The sequence below is a fragment of the Pavona decussata genome, unplaced genomic scaffold (genome assembly GCF_977016875.1).
Source record: "Pavona decussata unplaced genomic scaffold, jaPavDecu1.1 SCAFFOLD_120, whole genome shotgun sequence".
Classification (NCBI taxonomy): domain Eukaryota; kingdom Metazoa; phylum Cnidaria; class Anthozoa; order Scleractinia; family Agariciidae; genus Pavona; species Pavona decussata.
The window spans coordinates 870,001-896,295 of NW_028145534.1; the positions used below are offsets into that span (position 1 = coordinate 870,001).

General features: G+C 40.1%; 2 protein-coding genes and 1 pseudogene across 2 annotated transcripts; 1 reads left to right on the plus strand and 2 right to left on the minus strand.

Annotated features, from left to right (window-relative positions):
* Positions 1–53, minus strand: part of LOC146469710 (52 kDa repressor of the inhibitor of the protein kinase-like) — a 6,872-nt pseudogene extending 6,819 nt beyond the window's left edge.
* Positions 54–1,234: 1,181 nt separating this feature from the next.
* LOC146469712 (mechanosensory protein 2-like) lies at positions 1,235–26,295 on the plus strand. The gene is made up of 6 exons (XM_085123020.1): positions 1,235–1,348; positions 22,260–22,758; positions 23,463–23,566; positions 24,223–24,295; positions 24,703–24,785; positions 25,603–26,295. Exons 2-6 carry the CDS (start codon positions 22,632–22,634, stop codon positions 25,711–25,713), a joined length of 498 nt encoding a protein of 165 aa, XP_084979146.1. The 5' UTR covers positions 1,235–1,348; positions 22,260–22,631; the 3' UTR covers positions 25,714–26,295.
* On the minus strand, positions 13,963–14,826 carry LOC146469713 (uncharacterized). The gene has a single exon (XM_085123004.1). The coding sequence runs from the start codon at positions 14,824–14,826 to the stop codon at positions 13,963–13,965; it is 864 nt and encodes a 287-aa protein (XP_084979130.1).

Genomic DNA, 26,295 nt, shown 5'->3' on the forward strand with positions numbered 1-26,295 from the left:
ACATCGTACTGAGAACAGTCCTCCTTTCGACAAACTGGATCGCCTCGAACCATAGCTTGATAATTAAATTCCCTTGTCTTCCTTCGTAGCAAGTTAACGATGGACTCTAATCGGAGCAAGAACAAACGAAGGACGTTTGGGGAGATGCTTCCCTTTATATACGATTGTCAGTAGTTTCCACGGTAGTTTGTGGCCTGGATAGCCAATCACAACCGAGTTTGAGTAGTTCGCAAGACAATGTGCGTGTTTCTGGCCAATCGTAGAGGGTTTTGAGTGATTTGTGAAAAGATCCATAAACCATTCAGTCCCACCCTGTCCCACCCACTGCGTACAAATTTTGTCCGGTTGTGCCCACGAAATTTTTTCGTGTTGTACTCGGACGTCTCGACAAAAGACGAAAGCGCGCGAACGGAGACTCGTCTAATTCGCTCGGGAAGGGCTGGGTTTGCTGTGTAATCGACGGAATAACGAAATACGATGCTTTTTTCTTTGTTTTACTTCATAATAAACAATAAAACAAGAAGGATAATTGATTTCTTGAGCTACAAGAAAGAACCTGAGGAATAACAAACGTAGGTTTGGAAAAATTTGAGTGATTTCTGGAAATCACTATAACTACTCTGGATCCACCCCTGTATCTCTCATGGATAATGTTTGTTTTTTCGAGGCAGTGATTTTCCCACAACTCCAGTACTTTGTTTATGTCCGCTTTCTCTTCATCATTTTAAAACGGAAGGCCACTGTGGACTTCGAGAGCTTCCTTTCCGATGCATCTGATAAACGCAGCTACTGAAAGGCGGCTTGTTTTGTTTCGTAGGTCGCTGTCATATGACTCGAAAGTTATAGCAATTTGATGCCTCATTGGGAATGTGTATGACATCATAGACTGACATCATACTGTGGTATGACATCATAGACTTCCTGTTTTTCTGAGAATTGCGACTGAAAAGTATATAAATTTCATCGGATGATTTGCGTGTTGGTTTGATAAAATGGTTATAGTCGAATGGTAAAAGTAGTTTTGTGAGTTGGTTGGGTATGAGATCAAAGAATTTGATCTCTTTCCCCCAAATCCTATACTACTGAGGATGTAATTCATCTTTGTTAATGACGTATAGCTGTCGGCGTATTAAACGCCTCAGTGGGCCTCACGTGATATGAATTGACATACTTGTAAAGTGTAATTATCATCAGACGGTAAGAATTCTGCAGCCTTTCCTGTTGAAACACCTTGCTATACGATACGACAATATTGTGTTGCAGTTTAGCGGGAGGGGTTGAAGCTTAAGGATCCTTATGGAACTCTCAGTAAGAGCGGGTCCCACGCAAAAGGAAATTAAAGAACCAAGTAAGTCGATAGTTAAACTATATACGCCTTTATCGTTTGCATCTTAACCGTACCGCGGCTTGTTTACTTGTGTTTACGCACGCAGGCAAAAAACCGCTCGAGTACTATATCCAACTGCTCAGGACGAACCATCTTAGGGTTTTTCTCAAGGCCATTTTCATCACACCAGTTGTCAAAAACCCTCACCCAATTTCTTTCATCTGTAGCATCTTTAAACCCTGACGGCATCTTGGCATTGAGATATAGGAAACGTTGCAATAGCAATTTTGTAATTTCATATGTGAATTTATAAATTAACGCTGAAATTTCGTGTCAAACTTAAGGAGTAATTTGTCATCCATGATATTACAGCAATAATCTTTCTTGAGCCTGAGTACATTATGTTCCGATGTCTCGAATTTGACAAATTCCTGATGACCATTCGAAAGTTTTACGAGTTGGATTTTTTCTTTTTTAGTCAAAACATTTTACTTTGTGAAAGTATTCTTTTATCCCGCTATCTTCCAATAAAACGTTTATTTTGACGACAGAATTTATTTGCCTGACAATAGATCAAACATCTACGAACATGTTTAGAATCTGTCACAAGTTGGTCGGTGAATGTTTATTTTACATAAAGCCAGCGACACACTTGGCAATTTTATACGCCGATCGCCGCAATCAGCGAAAATCGCCAGGTGTGCCCGGTGCAGCGATTGCGAGTTTCGGGATCGCGAATATCTTGCATGTCAGGATATTGGCGATTAAATTCGCCGGCATTCGCTAAGTATGCCCATTCTCGCGATTTTCTTCGTTTCTTGCTGCGAATCACCAGTAAAGCCAACCCATCAGGTTTGGCGATTTGAGTTTTGAAAACTGCCACATCGCCGCCATTGGCAAAAAAAATCGCCAGGTGTGTCCGCATCAATCGCCAGCGAGTGTATATAGTGAAGAATATGACTCGTAATGTAGCGAACGATTATGGTTTTCGTCGTCCCAGGAAGATATTGTACGCCTGACATCGCGAAAGCCCAGAATGAATTAAAGGTTATTTCTTAGTCTTCTCAAGATTGAAATTTAATGTAAGCTTATTAAACTATTTGTGCCACATTTTATGCTTGGTTTTCACGTGACGTCATAAAAAACTGAAATTCATAACAAAACACAATTTTGGGTTTTTATCTTCATCACGTAAAAGAAAATATAAATTTCAATCGGCTTGCTTGTTTTCAGCAGGATAGCACTCTTTGTTTTGAAAATAGAGCAGTTTGAATTTTAGATTTTTGCGTTGTGCGTGACAGAAGGATTGCTGCTCTAAACATGCCACGTACATGAAAACATCGATTTGCCTCGTGTTTTTTTAGGTCTGATCAGCTAACGTGTAATAGAAACGTCTATGTCAATGTGTGAAAGTTCAGCAGGGAGAAGAAAGGCTTTGAAATAGCCAAAGTAAACCCCAGATGTTTTTGCTGGTTTCCGGCCGCCATGTTGGTGGCTATGTTGGTGTCCACCAACATGGCGTCCCATACTAAACTCTGTAATTTTCCTTGGTACGTTTTCTCGAATAACTCGATTATGAGATATCGCACAGCCCCATGGCTTTCACACGTTGTTTATGTATCACTCTTTTTCAAAATATCAATTTCTTGACTTTATCTATTGAATGGTTGAGGATTTAATTTTTTTACTTACGTGACGATGTGTGAGGTGAAAACCACCAGTATTAACTGTTGAGAGCGTAGTTACCAATGAAACAGCATGTTTATTTTATGGAATTCTTTCTATGTTTAAATGTTACGTGGTGACAGTTATTCCTGTAAGTTTAATTTTAATTTACAAATGGTGTAAATACATACACAACGAAAACAGCTTCAGTCCTTAAAAAATTTTAGGATCAGAAAATTTTGCAACTGGAAATATAGCTTATAAGTATCTAACAGCAGAAGAAGATTGCTTAACATTATTGTGGGTAGAGCTACCAGGTTTGTATGAGCGGTTGCAAGGTGTTTGTCTCTTGTCTGCACAGGAAGATTGACTTACATGAAAAGACATCCAGGTCCTTATTCTCATATGCAAAAGATAGGGAAGTTGAGTTCAGTAGCACCGGGTGAACAATGTAATGATATACTAAGATCCTGCAGAAACCACGTGCGCGTGCTGAAACCTTGGAAGGTACATAGTGTAAATATTATTGTCCCACCTGTCACCCTTACAGATGTCCATGACCATCTGTATCGGTATGGTGGTTTTCCCCCATTGGTGGATGTCAGATTAGGGCTACCAGGAATACACTCAATAACCCAACAGCAAGGGAAACAGTACGAAATAGATCCCGGGATGGCAGATCAACCATAGTTTCTCTACGTATGCAACAGCCATTTCGAAGAAGACAATCTAAATCATCACCCCTTGACTACTGAAGTGTTTCCAGTAACTTATATTAATCCAGCTGACCACATTACTCTGCAGTATAATTATGTCATCAGTACAAGACAATATACATCAGAACTGTAACGTATCGCAATATTGTTTAATTGGTACATATTGTGTAACATAGTCAAACGTAATAAGCATATTTTCTGAACAATGCAATCACTGCACATTTTCACACACTTGCACAATGTAATGACTGGCTGAAGTATTGCTGCTTAGCACCCTGCCTCTGTTATGTTTCAGTTCTCACCCCAGAGGTATGATAGACAAAATCTAAAATAATGAAAGATTACCCTTTCTTCAAAATGATGAGATTTATTACCAAGCATACATACTGAATACATACATACTTAATATTTGTGGCTAGCTTGGCAAATTTGAAGAGCAACGTGTTGCTAAAATCACCTCTCAACTTTTCACCATTTTGAAGAGAATTGAAAAAGAAAAATCTGTTGTTGAGAACATTTTAAAAATTATTAGAAAATTATCAGCACAAAATAGAAATTATTCATTAAACAAAGAGAAAAAGAATTAAATTGGAAAATAAATTAATAAATAAAACACCTAAATTCCACAGTGTACACCTCAAAGGCTCCTGTGAGCCAGCTCGTGAATGCAGATGACACATCAGTAATTGAAATAGGCCTTATCACGGTTTTCGACGCCATTTTGACGAGTAGGCAAACACGCTTGAAATAACAGTGTTTGTATGGAAATCCGATGTCAAATAATTTCTATAAAACATCGCTTCTGAAAAATTCATGAATTGGAAACTTTTGGCATTAGGAAAAGGATTTTAAGAAAAAAATTGGAGGGATGTAGCTGTGCCAGAAACCGTCCAGTCGTGTTTTGAACTTTCCATACATTTATCTGTATTTTTTTCCCGCGAACTATTTTTAGTAGCAGTTCACGGCTGGTTCGCTTACAGACAAATGTATGGAAAGTTCAAAACTCGACTGGACGCTTTCTGGCACAGCTACATCCCTGTAATTTTTTTCTTAAAATCCTTTTCCTAGTTTCAAAAGTTTCCAATTCATGAATTTTTCAGAAGCGATGTTTTACTAAAATTATTTGGCATCGGATTTCCATACAAACACTGTTATTTCAAGCGTGTTTGCCTACTCGTCAAAATGGCGTCGAAAACCGTGATAAGGCCTATTAAGACGGCTACGGACACTTTCTTGAAAGCTAAAAGAAATTATATCTTTGCCAGATTATGTAACGAGAAATAACCATTCTTGTACTATACAAATCGTTTTGGCCTTCGTGCCCGGCTTTGCGGTGAGCCCACCCATAAAAACCACCAGCCACGCAGGCTACTTTGCTCGAGCTGATCTCACGAAGGGAAATCTGTTGAACAAAGTGTCGCACTACATTTCATGCTCGGCCTAAATGCGTGAAATTTTTCCTTTGGAGTTGAGTCCACGAAATCGTGAAGTAAAAATAATTTGAAATATGACTAACTTTTGCTAAATAAGAATTATTTCAATGAGAGCTAGTTGTCGTCTGTATTTTGCTTCATTTATATTCAATGAACGCGCTGAAAAGGTTTTGATCCTGTACACATGCATTTCAATAAATTCTCCACGGTATGTATTAAACAGTTGATCAAAATTCATCGACCACGTCCTTTTGCTTTCCCAATGGAAATTGCGAAAATGAAACATTTTGTCCCTTTCAAACCTCTATGAAAGCTAAAGAGATAAAAAATTGTTCATTTCATCAGAAAGTTGCATAATTTTGTTTACGACGTCACTGATGCGTGACATGGCACTTTCCGCTGTCGCGTGAAAATGACAGCCAAACTAATGTTTTTCAGCAAACTAATCTACTTGATATAATACTTTTGTATGTGAAGCAAAAATATGATGAAAGATGTCGAGTTTTCATGTATGCAAAAAATTATGATTAGCAGTGAACTTATCAGTTAAGAGTGCTTCTTTCAGCCAGACTTTTCTGGCGGAAAAAATATTTTTTGGCGGCAAACTTTCATGTCACGTAAATGCTCTGGTTTATTCAAATAGCTTGCCGACAGTCCACTGATTGAATTTTTAAATTCAATTATTTTTTAATTCAATTATTCTTAAATTCAATTATTTTTACATTCTGAAAAGACACCGCAATTTGTGGAAAAAAACGAAAAGACCTAAACTTTGCTCAGATTCAACGAAAAATCTCCATTCTTACACTAAAATGATTGTCAAATTATTCTCTACAGTGAAAAATAGGGAAGGTAACGATAAAGTGGAATGGAGGAAGTCTTACTACCTCTCGCGAGTGTTAATTTCTACAGGAGCAGGTCTAGCCCTGTGTACTATGTGTCAGATCTAGATACTGATCCTCTCCGGAGTCAGCTAGTCGTTGGTTGCAGTATTTCCGTTTTTCGCTGCAGAATTTGCATCCGTGATCCCTCTTAATGACCAAATTTCAAATAAAAAAGCGACCAAAATCTTCCTGTGATGTTTGGACGTCGAACAGCCAAATTGTTTGCGAATCCGCATAGCTGCACTTTCACTAGCCTGCGAATGAGAGGCGGCTGTATTCGCAGACTACGCTTTCACATAAAATTGTTTATCAAGAAATCAGTACTTAGTCTCGCTCGGCCAAATTTCTTAACTCGGATCCAGGCCTCGCTGCTGCCCCCATCCCCCCCCCCCCCCCTTTCCCCGCCCCGCAGAGAATTCTTTCCTGAACATTTTTCTCAGTTGGGAAATTAATGTTTAGATTTGGCCACACGAAACTCCCCATTATCCATATTTGACTGAATTGCATTAACTATGTCAAGAATCGCGTGCTCCGTTGAATGGCCGTGTGTTACGCCACAAAATGTAATAGTAACGCAAAATGTAATACCTTTTGACGCAAAATGTAATAGTAACGCAAAATGTAATAACTTTTGACGCAAAATGTAATAACTTTGTTAACGCAAAATGTAATAACTTTTGACGCAAAATGTAATACCAGGAAGTAACGCAAAATGTAATAGTATTTTCAGTCGGTCTTTACAGTATGTTGGGAGGGGAGGAACACAGCATCTGCGATGTTGCATTTTACCTGGAGGTTGACTTTGATTATTTGTCTGCAGATATTTGATTTCTGCCGAGCTTCACTGAGGATCAAAGGATTATCCAAGTGACAAATCTGTTTTGAAACTGAACTAAACGAAGATAGTTTTATTGCGAATCACCAGACATTGTTGTTTTCAAACCAACGGAGCAACGAACAGTAACAAAAAACTTCTTTACTTGTCAAACAACAATTAAAATGCTTTTAACAGAAACTCCAACTCTTTAGTTATAGAAATTTGTCAGTACATAATCTAACGATGAACCGCTGTCTTTGATCCAATCGTCCACAATCTGAAAACCCTCAGTCATACACATAACTTAACTATAACTGAACCTTTAGCTTCTTAAACTTAAATTTTAACTACCAGTGCAACTGGCTGAGCCGGCAGGGAAGACAGATTAATTTTTTTCCAGTCACTATCTTTCTTAATGTTTCTGCTGACCGGAATATGCCCATTTTCATAAGTTCATGGCATACTGCAGAAAACTGACAGTTGCCGTCTTTGGGTGGGTCAACGCTAATTAAGAAATGAATCTTAGACTGCATGTCGGTGAATTTCTTTCTTTCATTTGAGAAAGGAATAAAGTATTTTTTTTCTGTGTTTTTTCTTGCTGCTTTGGCGGGCAAGTTTTTTCTTTTCATGTTCTTTATTCATTGTCATGCTTGTTATATCATTGACAGAAATCCATTTTCTTTAGGTATTTGAAGACTTGGCCGGATATGTAAATTTTATTTTGTACTTGCAAGTGCGCAAATTCCTTTTAAGTACTCTAGCTGGTAAGACACATCTCTTACTACATAACTTCTTCGCCGTCGGGTAACGAATAAGAACCTTTTCTCCAATGTTATAAACTGACGGAGGATTGTTCTTCAGTCCTTTTTCAATCATCCGACTCTCGCATCTCTTACTGGCCAATGCGGCGGCCTTGCGAATTCTCGTTATTTGTAGTTCATACGAGTTGTAATCTTTAGGAACCGACGACGTCAATCGTTCGTACTCTTCTTCGTCAACGTTCCATTCTTGTGCTGTAGAAGCCCCTGATAAATAATTTTTTCTAAAGGGTTTCCGTCCGTAATACACTTCATAGGGGGGACTTCCAAAATAACTCCTTCTTTGGTTCACAATTTAAAGTTCTTGCATAATCCGGTAAGCATTTTACCCAGTTAATCCCAGTCTTGCTCATAGACAATAAGTCATACATCACCTTCTTCTTAAACGATCTGTGGGACCGTTCGATTTTTCCCTGTGATTGTGGGTGGTATGGACGCCCTTTAATTATTTTAATACCGAGTTTATTGCACAATTTTTTAACAGCACCGTCGAATTCCCGTCAATGATCATGTTGAAGGACACGGGGAGGACCATGCTCTTTGTAAATTGTAGACATTGCCTTTGCGATCGAGCTGCTTCTTTTTCCTTCCAGTGGAACAAGCCAGTGGTGCCGGCTAAACACAACCAGTAATGACAGCACATATTTAAAGGCTCTTCCCCTTCTCTTTACAGGAGTACTTTCCATACTTACAAAGTCCACTTGATGACGGGATTGGACAGTTCTAACTCGTATTGGCTTTAGAATAGCTTTGTTTTGAAATCGTACGTTTAGCCGTTGATGCAGACGAGACTTTCCAAGCACACATCTTACATCTCTTTCACCCACGCCACTGCATACGTCTTTTAAATGGTGGTAGAGTTTTCTAACACCAGATCCTTTAGTTTCTTTGAAAGCTGTCGCTACTACTTTCGATACAGTTGACTTCCGTAAAACTGGCTTACCATCAAAGCATACGTTGCCTCTTTGAAGAGATAAATGGCCACGGTCCGCCAAAAGCGTACGATAGCAGATTTCTGCTTCGTGCTCCTCTTTTGCAATGGGACGTTAAATTCTCCTTTCAGTAGCTCAAGAAAAGTGCTGTATGTCTCGTCGTCAAGTGAAGATATAGCATGTTTATCAAGCACATTGTTTGCAATAGTTACAAGAAGAAACGCGGAACACAAGAGAGTTTTCATGGTCGATCTTAGCAGGACATATAATAGCAATGATATTTGTCCAGACAGTAGAGTAACGTGGTATTTAGTTTCAACTTTCTAAACATAAACACCAATCAAAACTGCGTTGCTGAGCAAACTCAAGTTTTTCCACTGCGGCTCTAAGCCAATCAAAAGTGCGTTGCCCGGCAAATTTGTCATTGTGTTTTACCGTGGTAAATGATCCTTTTCCCGTGAGAAATTTGGTGTGGTGCATGTCACCGTACTTTCCCGAGATAAACTTACCATGGAGACTATCCATTGATATGTCAAAAAGAATTAAAAAAGCTCCCACAACATTTAACGTGGTAAATAAATAGGGTTTTTCGATACCCAAGGCAAGAACTGAAAGCCAATCACGATATTTCATTTGAAACCAACACGAAGCTGCAAAAAAAAAAATGTTAATTTAAACAAGTCTCTTTTGCTTCGCGCTATTGTTGATATATAAGATTTCACGTTAAGATGGAAATTACAGGGAAGAGAAGAAGAATTTCTTCAGCTTTCTCAATTCTTGTTACTAGTCACTCTTCCCCCCCCCCCCCCCCCGGCACCACCACAACTTGGAAAATGTTCCGCCGTCCTTGATAACATTAAATCTTGCCATATCGCCAGCGATTATTTCCGCTACAGCTATTGTAGCTCGAATGAAGCCGTTAGAGCGACTAATTTACCTTAGTATAAATCTACTAGTGTTCTATCACGAATGCCGTTCTCTGATTGGCTATGCTACTCGCTATCTATTCTGTGATAGATAGTGAGTAGCGGTTTTCAACAAAATGGCGGCCGCTTCGTCGCGTTTTCGAAGTGTCTGCGATGAGGAAATAGATAATTTACTTGTTTAGTTTTGACCGACTACTAGATTTATACTAAAACAATTAGATTATTCGCTCTCGATTTCTATGCGTGATAGCTGATTCGGGCTGCGCCCTCATCAGCTATCACACGATAGAAATCTCGAGCTCATAATCTAATTGTTAATTAGCATACCTCAGTGACCGACTATCACGTAAACGCGCAATCTGATTGGCTACACAGGTGCCGTCTATCGATCGATAGACGGCACCTGGAGCTGTTGAAAAATGGCTTCCCCTTCGTGTTTTCGTAAAGTTTGTGAAGAAGACGTACAAAATGTTTTGCAAAGTGCCATGCCAGAAAAAAACAAAGAAAGCTACAAAGTATGGAATAAAGATTTTTAAAGGTAAGTGCAGAACAATTTCCGAAATATCATGCTTTATTTCAGTGTTTATTTAAAACCAACAGCAAATTGCGTTTACCTAAGTTCGTAAGTAAACAAAACAAAGTTGTCAAAGAAAAGTAACAATTGCGGTTCTTGTTTTGTTTTAAATTGGTTTTCAACCCAAAAAGGAATTACAACACCTATTGAATAACAAACCAAAGTCGAATTAAACACGTGTTTGCAGAGGTTTTATGTGTCAGTGAGACAAACAAATGGCGAACCGTTTAAAGTTTCTTCACTTAAAGCCATCCGAGCGGCCATTGATAGATAATTATTTGAAGCAAGCACCTATTAACAAGCCGGGGTCTATCGTCGGTGATTAGGAATTTAAGAAGGCAAATGATACGCTAAATGCAGTCTGTAAAAATCTGATGAAAGAGGGAAAAGTTTGTCCAGTTGTTCATAAAACTCCTATCACAAGCGAGCAATTGCAAAAGCTTTTTGAAAGTGGTCAACTAGGAAATGCAGATACAAAAGATCCTAAACAATTACAGCAAACCGCGTGGTTTTACACATACCTGTATTTCGGGAGGAGAGGAAGAGAAAACCAACGCAGTCTCACTCCAAAGATGTTTATCCTCCGCCAAACACCCCAGGGTAGACGATATTTTGGGCTGCGAAGAGACTTTCCGGGGGCGGTTTTGTTGACAAAAAACCGGCCACCAAGGCGGCGTAAACGACAACAACGACGAAGCAGACGGCAAAAAGGTTTGCAACTCGTTTCCAGAATTTGAAAATGACAAGGACTTTGAAATTAAACTTAGTTTGAGCTTAACATCATTTTTTCTTCTACGGTTTGCAAGTTTCTGAGACTGCGCAATGTATGGCGAGATCACTGTGTAGCTTTGTTTTAATTGATGAATGAACTTTGATGAATGAACTTTGCAAATGCGCCAGTTTGTCAGAGCGCGCGCGATTTAGCATGCATCATTGCACAAACGTATCAAAATTTATGAAATAAATAGAGGATATTACATGGCCGCGCGGAGATACGAAATTTCTGTTCGAGTGTTGAAAAATATTTGCGCGAACGAGTGAAATATTTTTCAAAATGAGAAGAGAAATTTCGTATCTCCAAGCGACCATGTAATTTTCTTTTTATTATATAAAATCCTCACAATACAGAAAAATATGCTTTGTTCTTTATTTCAAAAACTAAGGTTTGAAATTGAGTACATAAGCTTACAGTCAGTTGTCTATTTTTATCAATGGTAAACCAGGCCGAGTTATGTCAATACAAAGTAAGACTAAGCGAAAAGGCCACAAATAAAATCTATATAAATAGAAAACGGATAAACAGGTAGGTCCCTCGTATAAACTAATGGCATATTAAATATGGTTAGAAATTTGGCTTACAGTAACAAGTAAATGTGAACATACCGTCCTAGCTTTCATCGCTGCTTTCAACTACCCTCACACAACTCGACGTCGTTCGCAGGTTTCCTCTTTGTATTCGGATTTTCTTGTTCTAGCTTCTACGAATTCGATCAGTTTCTTATCTGTGATCTCAACAAATCTGCTTGAGCTTGTCTCCATTTTAGAATAAACCTTCGACTCGCGAAAAGACCAACTCAAAAACTCCCAAAAGACCAAACGACAGCGGCGGAAACCCTTCGGAAAACCACAAGTGCTTGACAGCGCGCGAAAATACTGCGAGCTGATTGGTCAAAAATGATATCACACATGTGTGGATAAAAATGATATCGCCACTGGCGGGATAGCGTTTTTATCGATTTTCTTCCACTCGGTATACCACTAAATTTTATATTAAAAAAAAAAGACTTTTTTGCTTGATAGATCGATCACTGAGGTATGCTAAAACAATTAGACGGCTCGCTCTCTGTTTCTATCGCCTTTGATAGTTGGCTCCGGGCTTCGCCCCTCGCCAACTATCAGCCGATAGAAACCTCGAGCTCGCCGTCTTATTGTTAAATAATAGACAATTCACGTGTAACTGCATGTTACAACGGTAAAATTTACCGCGGCTTTATTTAGCGTGGGAAATGACTTTTAAAAGGGTCAATCATCGCGTACTTCTTTTTTGATGCAATTTGAATCAGCAGAAATCAAATATCTGCAGAAAAATAATTAAAGTCAACCTCCGGGTAAAATGCAACATCGCAGATGCTGTGTTCCTCCCCTCCCAATATACTGTAAAGACCGACTGAAAATACTGTTACATTTTGCGTTATTACATTTTGCGTTACTTTCTGGTATTACATTTTGCGTCAAAAGTTATGACATTTTGTGTTAACAAAGTTATTACATTTTGCGTTACTATTACATTTTGCGTCAAAAGGTATTACATTTTGCGTTACTATTACATTTTGTGTCAGTTATGACATTTTGTGGCGTAACACCGTGTCTTAACCCATACTGGGATGAGCAAAGAATATTATTTTTATCAAAACACAAACCATAATAACAGAAAAATTGTCTGTAATTATTAGGGTCTGATGAAAGAATCACGTAAAGACAAGTAGAAGGTGATAGAAAAGAAATCGAAAATTCAATCGATGATCTTGCAAACGGCGGCGCGTCGGAAAATCTTATAAACTGTCTATCGACAATGTTTCGACAAATGATATTTCGAAACAATGCATGAAAGCTTAAGGAGAAGAAATGTTTTCTTTGATGTCTGATTTTCTGGGCTTAGTAGCTGACTGGCCTGTTTGTTCTACTCCCTAACGATAGCCCTAGCATCAGGCTTCAGTTTCGGGGGTAGGGGCCTAGGGGGGAGTGAGAGGGAAGACCTTATATGTATATTTTGATATTCTGTTTGATATTCTGCAATTCCGCACCTTAGTGAAACTTTGACGCGTATATAAGCTGATATAGGCTTTGTCTAGATGTGCGGAATGGATTTTCAAAATACTGCGTGTCCGGCAATCTAATAATTTCTTAATTTTGAGTCGACTTACGCTTAATAGTCGGTTTATCCAATGCTATCTTCGTTTGGATCGCGAAGATTAGTTGTCCATTACAGTCCTAATTTTGTTAGGTCAATTTCTCTGGCGAGATTTGCCTAGAGTACGGAGTGGTGATCATCAGACTTGGAAATTATTTGCGAGTTTGCGGCATAAACTACCGGATAGGCAGTCCGATAATTTCTCAGTTTTGGGTCAATTAAGAAGTTGTCCATTGCAGTCGTCAATTTGTTTTGTCAATTTTCCTGAGCGCTCCGCACTCTATGCAAATCTCGGAATCATCAGACTTGAAAATTATTTACTTGTTTAGATTGGGTTTAGATTAAACTTCGTGCCACCGTGTCCGTGAGTGGAGTGATTTTTCAAAATCAAGAACGTAAGTGATTTTCATGGAATTTCCAAGCTTGCAGAATGATCGGCCGCCAAGGACCTTTGTTTTCTGAATCGCCTCGCAAACCAAAACAAACCTTCTATTGGATAATTGAGTCAAAATTGAGAAATTATGGCACTGCCGGATGTAGACTTTGTAAACACGCATTTAAGCAAATCAGTGTGATTGAACCGGATTTAATCCACGAGATCAAACTCAACATGAACCGACATTACAGATTCTCTCAGGCTCCTATCCTATAATAATCTTGTGAGTATCCCGGCATACACTACAACCCCTCTTCCCCTACGAAATAGAGCTTCAAAAGTACAACAACGTCAAATCAATATAAACTGTCCAATGAGTTCAGATGAATCATTCAATGTATCTGTTCAAAGCAGATTGTTCAAAATGTTCAGCACATCTCAAAAGGTTCAACTTGATGTTTCAAAGTCTTTAAAAGTTAAGTATAGTGCGTACATCTTGTAGTCCAACACAACGCATCAATAAGTTCAACTTGGTAACACTTCAAGGTGTTCAAAAGTTCAGCCTAGTCTGTACACCTCGTAGTCATTCAAGTACTCTGGTGGCTTCCCCGGGTGGCTTCCTTTCCCTGGTTGGTCTCCCTGGTGGCTCTGCTACCCGTTTTGTGACACTTTCTTCTATGGCGTCATGTCCAGTGGCTTGTTTCTCTGTGGTCTCATCCTCTCTCAGGTACTTCTTCACATCAGTTACATTTCTCTTGTAGTTGACTCCTTCAGGTGACGTTACAACAACTTCGTTCCCATACCTCCCGCTAACATTGTAAGGGACGCGTCCAAACGTGGTTGATAACTTGTTTTCTTTCTTCTGCTTCAACAGGACTTGATCCCCGATTTCTAGATCACTCTCTTGGGCTCTCCTCTTCTTGTCCGCATAGTCAGATGTAGACTTTTTCATCTCCGCATCTTTGTCCCTTGCCTCGCTGTCGGTACAACCAGACTTTCTCAGCTCAGGAACCTTTGACCTGACTTCTCTGTTAAACAGCAGTTTGGCTGGCGTAACACCTGTGGTACTATGTGGTGTTGTCCTGTAGGCTGTCAAGAACTTTCGCAGCTCTGTCCAGAGGTTCTTCCTCTCTGTTTTGGCAATCTTCAGGGTTTTAAGCAGGCTTCTATTTTGTCGTTCAACCTTCCCATTCGCCTGGGGCCATAATGGAGTAGAGGTCCTGTGCTTTATGTCATTCTCCTTTAGGAACCCCTCAAATTCTTCGGAAACAGACTGTGGACCATTGTCCGTTTTCAGAGACTGTGGTAATCCATTAGTGCAAAATATCTTCTCCAAGCTTTCAATGACTTTGGTGGATGTTACCGACGTCAGGATGTCAAATTCAAAGTACCGACTATAATAGTCAACAACAACAAATACGTACTCTCCCGAAGGTAAGGGCCCCATCAAATCTGCTGCTAGGTCAATCCAAGGTTGACTAGGGAATTCTGTATGTTTCAAAGGCTCTGGTGGAGTGGGCAGTCCAACTAGTTGACAGCTATGACATGTCTTTCACCGATCTTCTACTTGTTTGTCAATTCCAGCCCACCAAACTTTCGTTCGTAGCCTCTGCTTTGTCTTCACCACACCCTGGTGGCCCTCGTGCGCCAAATCTAAAACCCTCCGACGTAGACTTGTTGGGATAAGCAGTCTTGTTCCCCTTAGCACTAACTTGCCTAAGGTGTAAAGTTCATTTCTTACGGCTTTGTACTGTGGCGGGGCTTTGTCCCAGTCTCCCGTTGAGATGCATTCCCTTAGACATGACATTTGTGGATCAACAGCTGACTCTTCTTCAATCTCTCTTATGGGTATTGCTACTGGTGCTGAGGCTTCCGCTACAAACCTAATAAACTCTTCTGCATCATCAGAACTAAGTCTCAATTCCTCCTTTCCAGTAAGCCGTGAAAGCAATGTTCTGTTTGCCTGGCACATACTGTACGCGGAACCTGTACGGTTGAAGTCGAAGGACCCACCGCTCTATTCTTGCCGAGTTGTGAGAACTGGTAGAGTAGATAACCTCTAACGGCTTGTGGTCTGTTGGCAACGTAAAGTGCACCCCATATAGATAGACGTGAAATCTCCTACACCCCCATCCAAGACCCAGCGCCTCTCTTTCTGTCTGCGATTATCTACGCTCGACATCCTTCAAACTTCGGCTTGCGTATGCGACCACACGCTCCTGTTCTTGCTGGACCTGGGTTAGCACCGCTCCAAGTCCTACAGGGCTCGCATCTGTCACAAGCTTTGTTTCTTCTGCATTTCTGTCAAAGTAAGCCAAGGTTTCTGCATTTCCTAGGCTACTCTTCAAGGTGTCGAAAGCGGCTTGTTGTTCTGAACCCCAAACAAAGGTTACATTCTTCCTTGTTAACTCTCGGAGGGGCTCTGCGATACTTGCTAGATTAGAGATGAACCTGGCACTAAAGTTAACTAATCCTAGGAAACTGCGCACCTCCTCAGCATTTCCAGGCTCTTTAGCTCGCACCACTGCTTCAACACGTGACTCTGTAGGGCCAATTCCTTTGCTTGACAGCAAGTATGGCATGAAAGTAAGCTGTGACATCCGAATACACACTTCTCCCTGTCCAGAATTAGTCCCTTCTCACAGATACATTCCAGGGTCTTTCGCAACCTACTGTCATGCTCTTCAACTGTGCGACTATGAATGATAATATCGTCATGGATGTTGTAGGCACCCTCGCAACCGGCCAGCGCTTGCTGAATAGTATACTGATACAATTCAGGGGCGGAGCTGATGCCAAACATTAGGCGTTTACATCCATACAGCCCTTTGTGAGTAATAAATATGGTGATAGTTCTAGACTGTTGTTCCAACTCAATCACCCAATCTGGTGGAACCCCCATTTAAGATCCAGCTAACTAAACACCGTACTCCCATTCAGTTGACACGAGATGTCGTCCACGGTGGGTATGGGATGACGCTCCCGTACTACAGCCTCGTTAGCCTTTCTCATATCTACGCAGAGCCTGACATCTCCTGAGGGCTTGGGGACTACTACAACTGGGCTCACCCATGGTGTCGGGCCTTCGACAGGTTCAATTATGTCGGCCTTGACCAGCTCTTCCAGCTTCTGTTCGATTTATCTCTTAGCTCAAAAGGTGGGGGTCTCAACTTCTGCGCAATGGGCTTGACTGATTCGTCAATGTGGAGCTTTGCTTGGAAACCCTTTAGTTTCCCCCACCCTCTGAAAACACTCGGGATATTCTTCCAGCAATGCGTCATGGCTGACAGTGTTGATTTCAATCTTTAATATCCCTAACTCCTCTGTGGTTTGGCGGCTAAGTATCGCCCCAGCTTTCTCCTCCACAACAACAAAACATGCAGGGTAAACTTTATCTTTATAACACAGTTCAGTTTCAAACTCACCAGCCGTGGTAAGTGGCTCATCACTGCTATAGGAGTACAGTTTCCGGTTTGATTTCCTTGAGTCACATTTGATGTTGTTTCTCTTCAGCATCTCCCATGTACCCCTGTCAATGACATTGCTGGTGGACCCAGAAGAACTCCTTTCAGTTGTACTCCTCCAAGCTCTATGTCTACGGTTGGTATTTCCTTTCCCCTTGTTTGAATAGTAAACGCGAAACCGTCGTCTTCGCCAACCTGACGAATGTCTCCTTTCCTTGTTTTGTAATCAGATTTTGTCCTGCAAACTTTAGCAAAATGACCTACTTTTTTTACACTTCCCGCAGGTAGCTAGTCTAGCCGTGCATTCCGGGTCTCGTGCGAAATGTCCCTCGAGTCCGCATCGATAACAATTTCCTTTGTTTCCTTTCCACGAATTCCCACGTGCTCCGTCCAACGTATTCACATTTTCACCTTTTGAATCACCTTCAATCGACCGTGCCTGGCGTTCAGCGGCCTCCATGGATCTAGCAACATCTCGGGCCTTTTGAAGAGTAAGTTTGCCACTCACTGCCAGAAGTTTCTTGCAAAGATCATGCGACCGACACTTATCGATTTGCTGATCGCGGATGTTTTCTTCCTTGGCTGTCCCAAAGCTGCAATTCTCGGCAAGCTGGAATAATCTGATCACAAATTGGTCGGCAGTTTCTGATTCCTCCTGTTTTGCTTGTCGGAACTGGTGCCTTTCAAATGGGACATTAACTTGTGGTAAGAAATGTGCATCGAGCGACCTCATGGCTTTCGCATACAACGTATCACCTTCCGCAGGAACTGGTCCGGGATCGGTTAGGGTATCGAAGATATCTTGTACATCTTGGCCAGCACAATGTAACAGCAAAGCCTTTTGCTGAGAGTCCTTTGTGAAGCCCCTTAGCCTCCAGGAAGAACTCGAACGATCGTTTTCATCGTTTCCAACGCGGGCCCACGCTCGTCGGGTTGCCCGTGCAATAGGAGGCGTTTATGTTTCCAAACTCGGTATTGACGGCCATCCTTCGATAAATTAACTTCCTAGTTTATCCTCGTCGCCATTGTAGACTTTGTAAACACACATTTAAGCAGATCAGTGTTATTGAACCGGATTTAATCCACGAGATCAAACTCAACATGAACCGACATTACAGATTCTCTTAGGCTCCTATCCTATAATAACCTTGTGAGTATCCCGGCATACACTACACCGGACACGGAGTATTTTGAAAATCCCTCCGGCTGCCGGACATCTGGACAAAGCTTATATACGCATCATAAGTCGGTATCACTGTTAGGTGCGGGATTGCAGAATATCAAACAGAATATCAAAATATCAATAAGGTTCTGAAATTTCGATATTATTGACAAAGCCAGGTCCTCGTCAGGGCGTAGAGCAAATAGGCAAGTCAGCTACTATAAAGCAAATTGGATGAACAAAACTACCCCCCCCCCCCCCCCTGCCCCGTCACTTAAACACAAAATACTGAAGGCAGACTGATCCCAACGTCGGAGGTGACGAGTTTGATAGAATAAGCAGCAAAGGCTGGAATAACTGAAATGTATATTTGTTTCAAAAACGCGGTTTGCAATACAAACCTTCCTCGGGAGCTGAACGAAAAAGAAAAGTAAGAAACATAAAATTGAGGATCGTTACAAATGAAGATTTAAAATATAAAATGCGTAACAATGATTGGTTGTTGAGGACTTGGCGTGTTTCGTGTTTCGTGTTTTTTCAGTCTGCCGTCAGTATTTTGTATTTGAAATAGGTCTACAAGTGATCCGGCACCACTTATCGGTTTGTCGCTGTGGAATTGCAGATTTTATTGTACTTCGAACACAGACCGATTAGGGAGTTTAAGATAAAAAAAAGCAGAAGATTTAGTAAGTAAAACAAAAACTTTGCACCTGCCTTACCCCTTTTTATTATGGTACATTTCTTTGCCATTTCTTTTAGCCTGACTAACACGTGAAATTTCCTAAGAAAGAGGAGGTAAACAAACAACGACAAATTTTTCTTTTTCTTTTTAAATTTGAAAAAGAGCAGTAAGAATACGACTGTAGGAAAATTTCTTTTACTGTGGCTCTTGAGGGGACATATTTGTGTGGCTTTCGACACGGCTTGTGAACACTAAATTCATATAAACTTAGGACATTTATATTGCTATCAATGAGCGCACAACAGCTTTCATGTGCATTGGAGATTGGTTGATTTTGCTCCATTTTGGTTCTTATTTCTGATTCACAAGATAGGAGTGCCTTTGTTGTTGTTGTGCATAAAAACAAACTGTTAGCGAAGAAAACGGACAGGTAGTAAACAGATTATTAAAGGTTGTGAAAAGGCACTTGCGGCGTCAGAATTCAAGACTGATTGACGCACATTAAATTGTTTAAATTTTATATTTTTTGGCATGTTTTTTTTTACTTCCAAAAATTTTTGGGGGGGGGGGGGCTCAAGCACCCCTGTCCCTCCCCCTGCTACAGGCCCGATGTCTGAATTGATAAGGGTTGCATTAAACAAACAAATAAAAGAGAAAAAACGCATCCTGAATAAGTAATAACCTGCACTGGGAAAACAAAGAAGTAACTGGAACTACAGTACCTCCGTCGCACCCTTGGTAGGACGTCCTGGGACTGGTTGCATAATAAGATTTTAAGATAACACGGATTTAAGGTGGCCGAACACAGTTTTCTAGTATACAGGTGTCAGTAAATTTTATTTGGAAACTACGTAATTCTGGGTTCCCAAAACTAACTTGGTACAAGATTTAACTAAAAAGAAATGCATTTTGATACTTCTTGTTGAGCTAGGTACCATTACCATGGCAACACAGCGAGCTATCGAACGTCCATAAAGAAAGGTTTCCTTTATTTTTAGAAAATGCACTCATTAGATTTTTTTCATTTTCTGTATCCAGAAAAACTCCCAAAACACTAACATAATTTTGCTGCTTTCATGTACTTTTAACAGAGAGATCTGTAAAATATTGATTTTGGTTTTTCTTTCTAGGTGAGTTACGCTTTCAGTAAACTTCTTTCTTGACAAATTTCACGAAATTATGACGAGCGGTTCCTTAGAAATAGTTACCACAAAAACAATCAGTCACAAATTTTGGGTCAAATGCGCATGCGTGGTTTTTAATTCGGTTTCTACTTACAAAAAGGTTTAGCTCCTCGTGAACTCACTCTTTTGGTCGGCTCGAGATAAAAGAAAAAGGGTTTCATGTAAAATTGGGGGACCGCTTTATCGACGCCGTATTTGTGTACCACAACCCTAGCGCGCGCTTAACAGCACCACTAACTGAACCTGTGAAACACGCGAAAACTGTGTTCAGACACCTTAAACGATTGTTCTCAAACAATAACCTATAGCTTTGTAACTATACTCAGGGGCGTAGCCAGGGGAGGGTTCCAGGGGTTCCGGAACCCCCCCTCTCGCGTCGAGGAACCCCCCTCTCCTATTTTTAACAGTGATTCTATCCCAGCAAGAGTGTAATGGACTCTCGATTCCTGAAATTCTTCGTTTTGTTCTATGCTTACAAGAAGTACAGTGAACGTCATTGTGGTATCTATTTGCACTTTCACTTGTATGAGACATGAGCAGAGCTGGGATTCCTGTCCTGAAACCCCTTGAGTGTAAAACTTCAGAAGAGAGTTCTAGATGTCTAAGAGGCATACACTAACAGTAATAATGTCACGGACGATCTCCAGGCCATCCGAGACAACATAGAAGACATCTGGATCGAGTGCTTCGATCTGGCGGTCACTACCGCGGCAAATGTAGGTGTTGTGCCTTCCATCCCACGCCGGACCAATCAGCAGCAGCATCACGACAATGTACCAGCCCAGACACCATCTGATTACTACAAGAGGGCAGTTGCTATTCCCCTTCTAGACCATCTACAATCAGAGATGTAAACATACTTCAATCCTACTAATGATGCTGTCTTGTCCAGCCTCTTTAATCTTCTTCCTGAGCTGGTAGCCCTCGTAGACAGAAATCCCGACCATGAAGCAGCTCTGGAGTTTTATGAGAACGACCTTCTTTCTCCTCATGTGGTTGATGTTGAGCTCCTGCGATGAAAGAGAAAGTGGTGCACTACTGAGGATGCCCACCTTCCCACCAGTGCAGTTCATTGAGAGTTCTTTCCTAACATCCACACCTTGATCCGCATTTTGTCGGCACATTGCCAATAACGTCAGCTGAATGTGAGCGCTCATTAAGTGCACTAAGAAGGTTAAAAACATACCTGAGGTCGACCATGTCAAGCGAGCGAGAGTCTGGGCTGGTGTTGATGAACATCAATTACCACCGAGACATAAATATCGAGGAAGTGATAAACATTTTGATGAGTAATTTCTTTGAAATAGATTTTGTAATGAAAATACACGCTAAAAAGTCACGACGTTTCGACCTCTCCGAGGCCATTTTCAAGTGCGAGTAAAAAATAAAAGCCTTAGCATAAATATATTCATAGAATTAAAAATCGGTAAGAATGTCATGAACGCTAAAATGTGTCAAAAATGTCAATGATAAGTATTATAAAGTTAAACAATGAAAATGGCCTCGGAGAGGTCGAAACGTCTTGACTTTTTAGCGTGTATTTTCATTAAAAGAAAAAGTGATAAACATGTTCGCTCAACGGCAACCATGGCGCCTTCTGTTTGCGTAACGTAAATGCCAAAGTCTTGTACGTAAGTAATGTAAGGATTTTAGACCAACCGTTTTCGTTGGAACCAAAATGGAACCCCCCTGCTAGAAATCCTGGCTACGCCTCTGATACTTACAGGTTCCCGTAATTTTAACATGATTTATGTAGCCAAGCTAACTGCCTTAGGGGCTAAGGCGACGCACTATAATCTTTGATTACTTCTAGTTTAGAAATGCATTTCAGTCAATTTTGGGAATTTTCCCTCAAAGTGCCGTTGTACAATTAAATACATCGCAGACAAACAAAAGAGAGACATTTCGAAGCGTGCACGTTTGAGGTGAAATAATGTACAATTTTGTATGCTTTTTCGTTTTGCGTTAAAATGCAAATTACTGTAAATCATGTTTTCCTTTGCTAAACTTCTGTCGCGAATGACGAAGCCAAGACATAATTACTTATGAAAGCCACTTATTTTCAACCTGAGAGCATTTAATAACTGTGATCATTATTGCGTCCATAATGTGTTCTTTGTCTTCTATGTACTGTGCGTTTCCAAAAATTAATCGAGCTGAACGTCAATCTTTGGTTCGCAATCAAATTTAAACGTTTTTAGTGCTGTCAAGGAAACATGAATTCAAAATGCATTTAGACCCTTTGCAACATTTTTACAATTTTTAGGACTGCTTTCAGTAGTTCTGGGCTCATTTCCGGTGTAACAACCACAGCTGTCGCCATAAGTAACACATATGCATGATTTTCCTGTTTTTCATTTATTTTTATTTCTATTTTATTTTTTTCAGGTTATTCTGATTCTCGTACTTCTTCTGGTTCTCAGACTCAGGTTCCTGTAGCGTACGTTGCTCTCGTAGTTATCGTGGTTCTTATGGTTCTTGTAGTTATCGTGGTTCTGGTTATCTGGTTTTCGTGGTTCTTCTACTTCGTTGGCTCTTCTGGTTATCTGATTCTCGTTGTTCCCGTGGTTCTCCTAATTCTTGTGGCTGTCGTGGTTTACGTGGTTCTTAGGATTATCCTGTTCTGTGATTCTCGTCCTTCGTAGGAGTCTCTGGTTCTGTGGTTCTCGTGGTTTTTCTGGTTCTCTGGTTGTGCTTCTCTTGGTTCTCGTGGTTGTTTGGCTATCGACTTCTCTAGTTCTCGTGGTTCTTCTGGTTCCCATGATTCTTGTAGTTCTCTGTTGTCGGGTTTCCTCCTTGTTTCGTGGAAAACCATGTGTTACCGTGACAGTCATGATGTCAGCTGTGGATATTACACCGGAGATGAGCCAAGTTCTGAAACAAAAAGGTATATTGTAACAGGATTTAACAAATTATACACCTGTCCACTTATTTGTATCAACTGTGTTCTACTGGACGCGTGTAAGAATTGAATATTTCAATTTAATTTATTGTTACTATTAATTGCTCTTATTTTATTTCTCATTCTTCCCCTATGTCCAAAAAAACCGAAAGCCGTTCAGAAAAACATATCATAAAGATGAAATCATAGCAAAGACAAAAAGAATAATGTTCTTAGCTAACTGAAAATGGCCTTTACATTCAATTTTTGGGTGGCCACCTATGTTTTGCAGTTGTAATGATTGCGTGTCCCTTTTCTTATACTTACAGTGATACAAGTTCTGTCACTTATAGGTCATTTAATAAACATTGAACTTGCAGTGACACAAGTTCTGTCACTAATGCTAATGTAGCAATACTGGTGACAATGCATCCTTGAATGCAGGTCATATATTATCACCAGACAATGTTCTTCGACTAATACAGTTACATCTTCTCTGTTTCAGATGTTGTTGATGACAATGGTTCTTCTAGTTAGTTCAAGTAGTTCTAGTATAACTGTGTGACTAACAGCATATTTAGGACTAGCAGGTTACAATAGAATAATCCAAACATTCTTATACAAACAGGAAGGACTACTAAAGGTAGTTTATGGTTGCAAACTTGTAAGATTTGTTTATAATTAATTTTATTTGAATGTTGTATTTTCAGGTGGTAGTTCTAAAAACCGAGGCATATGTGATTATGTGCTGACATTTGTCTCTCTCTTGATGTTTATTTGTACCTTGCCACTGTCACTATGCTTCTGTGTTAAGGTATATGCTTGCAGATCTAGCCAAAATAATTATGAAAATTCTAACATCTCAATGCAGGAGTGTTGGAAAAAATTAATTTGTTTTATTTCATTTATTTTGACTTAAACCGGGATTTTAAAGAAAGAAATGTATATATGTATTTTTTTAGGGGGGGAGAGGGGGGAGAGGGGGGAGAGAATGGGTGGCAGGCAGAGTGAGCTTTTCATTTCCCACACATTCTGTCAGTTTTACAGCACTTTTCCTTCTAGAAAACATTATGCAAATGATTGTGGTGTAATAGTTTTCCTTTTTCTCCTGATTCCTATTTTCAGTGCATATGACTGCTGCTTGTTGAATAATCTGTACCTTTCAAAGTTTAATGTAGCGCATGGCTTATAAAGTAAATACTTCATATTTTATCAGGGTCGATGGAAATTAGCACTTGCCCACTTGCCAAGACAAGTGTCAAATCTTCCTGGTACAGTTCTTATTAGGACATGTACACTCGCCTCTTTGGCAAGTGCTGTCAAAATTTCATTCCCAACCCTGTTTTACTTCATCTCCCTCTTGAGTTCTATTGTTATTATTAAAACACAAAGAATTGAATAGAATACACACTTATTTAAACAAGGTAGCCCCTCATGTAATAAATTTATTCATTTCTTTAAATTAAACAGATTGTTCAGGAATATGAGAGAGCAGTGATATTTCGTCTTGGTCGACTGCTGCCTGAGGGAGCGAAAGGACCAGGTAAATTAAGGTTTAAGGTTGTTTCATTTTGCCACTAGTTTAAACACCTTTTGCTAACCTTTGATAACTAAAAGTTGCAGAATAAAATTCTGGTCCCTGATATTGAACAAAATTCCTTTCCTTGGAAAATGGACAAATCATGGAATTTCAGATTTTTCCCAAATTTTTTTTGTTGATGGTTGAAAAGTAAAGAAATTTGGTAAAGTTTGTGTTAACCATCTAAGAAGTTCAGCCAGTGCAGCATTTCACTTATTGTTTTCACCAGTCCTCTTGTCAGCGGTTCACTTCAACAGTCAATTTCAAGGTCATGGAATTGGGTTTGAAGTCACAAAAAAGTCATAGAATTTTGTTTGCCAGTGTCTGTGTGAACTCTTCAGTCCTGAACTGCTGCTGTTGTTGTTTTTCAGGCATGTTCTTTGTCTTACTCTGTATTGACTCCTATCAGAAAGTGGATTTGAGAGTAGTGTCATTTGATGTACCACCCCAAGAGGTACAAGTTATTATAGTAATAATTAAAAATTAAAATTGATCCTCGAAAATCTCACGTCGAGTTTTACCCATTTATTGTAGATACTGTGCAGTAAACCCAGGAGTAAATAGGCTTGTGCAGTGGGTCACACCCAAACTTTGAAGTAGAAAAAATTGACACCAAGAACATTTAATGGAATGAAACGTCGATTTATTGTCTTGTGATACGTTTGGGAAAACCTGTTGGAAAATAATGTACAGCAAAGAGAAACTTATGTGGAGGGTAAGAGGAAGTGGTTGGGGCCACAGTTATAAATCATTGTATAATTTCCTCATCAGATGATACCACCATTACAGACATTATCCTTCAAGTGTCACTGCTATAGCTCAAAAACCTGGTTTAGATAAGGATAAACAAGAAACCCACTAAAAAAACTAACTAAAGGCTTTTTTCCATCATGCCCCTTTGCCCCATATTCCCTTGGGTGCCCCTTTGGAGCCCCTGCTATATATATAAATGCAAGACGAGATTCATCCCCAGTGTTATTAGCAGTTGCTGCAAGTTCCCATCAACTAGAGAGCTAGCCTTGACAAAGTGGAAGGGGTCCAGTAATCCCAAGCCGGTTAGTGACCATGAGAAACTCTGACCTAATCCATTTCCTGCCGGACCCCTTTTTTAAAGCAAAGGCGCCCTAAGGCTTCCCAAGACAAAATCCGGGTAAGAGCAGTGCATGGGCTTTCCCTGTCTGACAAATGTGAAAGTAAGTGTAGGGAAATCTGAAGGATTGCAAGATCTCTTTAATACACTGGTACCTAGCTTGCTTATTTATTTCCTTCAGGTGATTGCTGCCGAGGGAGAGATGAATGCATCTCGTGCACTGAAGGAAGCTGCTGAAATCATTTCAGAGTTGCCATCTTCTCTTCAGCTGCGCTACCTGCAAACACCATGACCACCATCTCTGCTGAGAAAAATTCCACCATCATTTTCCCTCTCCCTGTCAATTTTTTGTCCAGATTTGACTGAAATCAGTTTTCTTTAAAGTCAGATTATTGTCTGAATGCAGCTTGGAATGCTTCCATAGTTTAAGACTTATTGTTTATACTGTGAAGTACATGTAGGCTTAGGTTAGTCACAGCATCGATATCTTAGAATGTCAAAATTTGAGACCATCACTCGCTGTTTTGTCTTTTCCACAGTTATGCATGAAAACAAAACCGTTCTGGCTTGCTGGCATATCAGATGATATGCACGACAATACCCTCAGCTGAAATATTGCCCTCAGTATTTCAAAGGTTCCCTCAAATTTTCGCTTTTTGGCCAACTGTTATTTTTTTCTAGAAGGTCTTTCAGTCTCGGGCAATATCCTCAGATATACCAGCCGCCTGAAGGGGTTTGTTTGCTAAGTAATAGTAATACCAGGATACCATACTTGTAGGCCTTTTAGTGTTCCAGGTATATCATAGATTCCATGACAGCCAATTAGCAGTATTAAACGTATTTTTAAAATTTATTTAATGTTGTGCTTTATAAG

Excerpts from the sequence above, each read along its gene's own strand:
- LOC146469713 (XM_085123004.1), bottom strand. The coding sequence starts at position 14,826 with ATGGGGCCCTTACCTTCGGGAGAGTACGTATTTGTTGTTGTTGACTAT.
- LOC146469712 (XM_085123020.1), top strand. The coding sequence starts at position 22,632 with ATGATTCTTGTAGTTCTCTGTTGTCGGGTTTCCTCCTTGTTTCGTGGA. Across the intron at positions 22,759-23,462 it reads CCAAGTTCTGAAACAAAAAG|GTGGTAGTTCTAAAAACCGA; the intron begins GTATATTGTAAC and ends TTGTATTTTCAG. Across the intron at positions 24,296-24,702 it reads TGAGGGAGCGAAAGGACCAG|GCATGTTCTTTGTCTTACTC; the intron begins GTAAATTAAGGT and ends GTTGTTTTTCAG.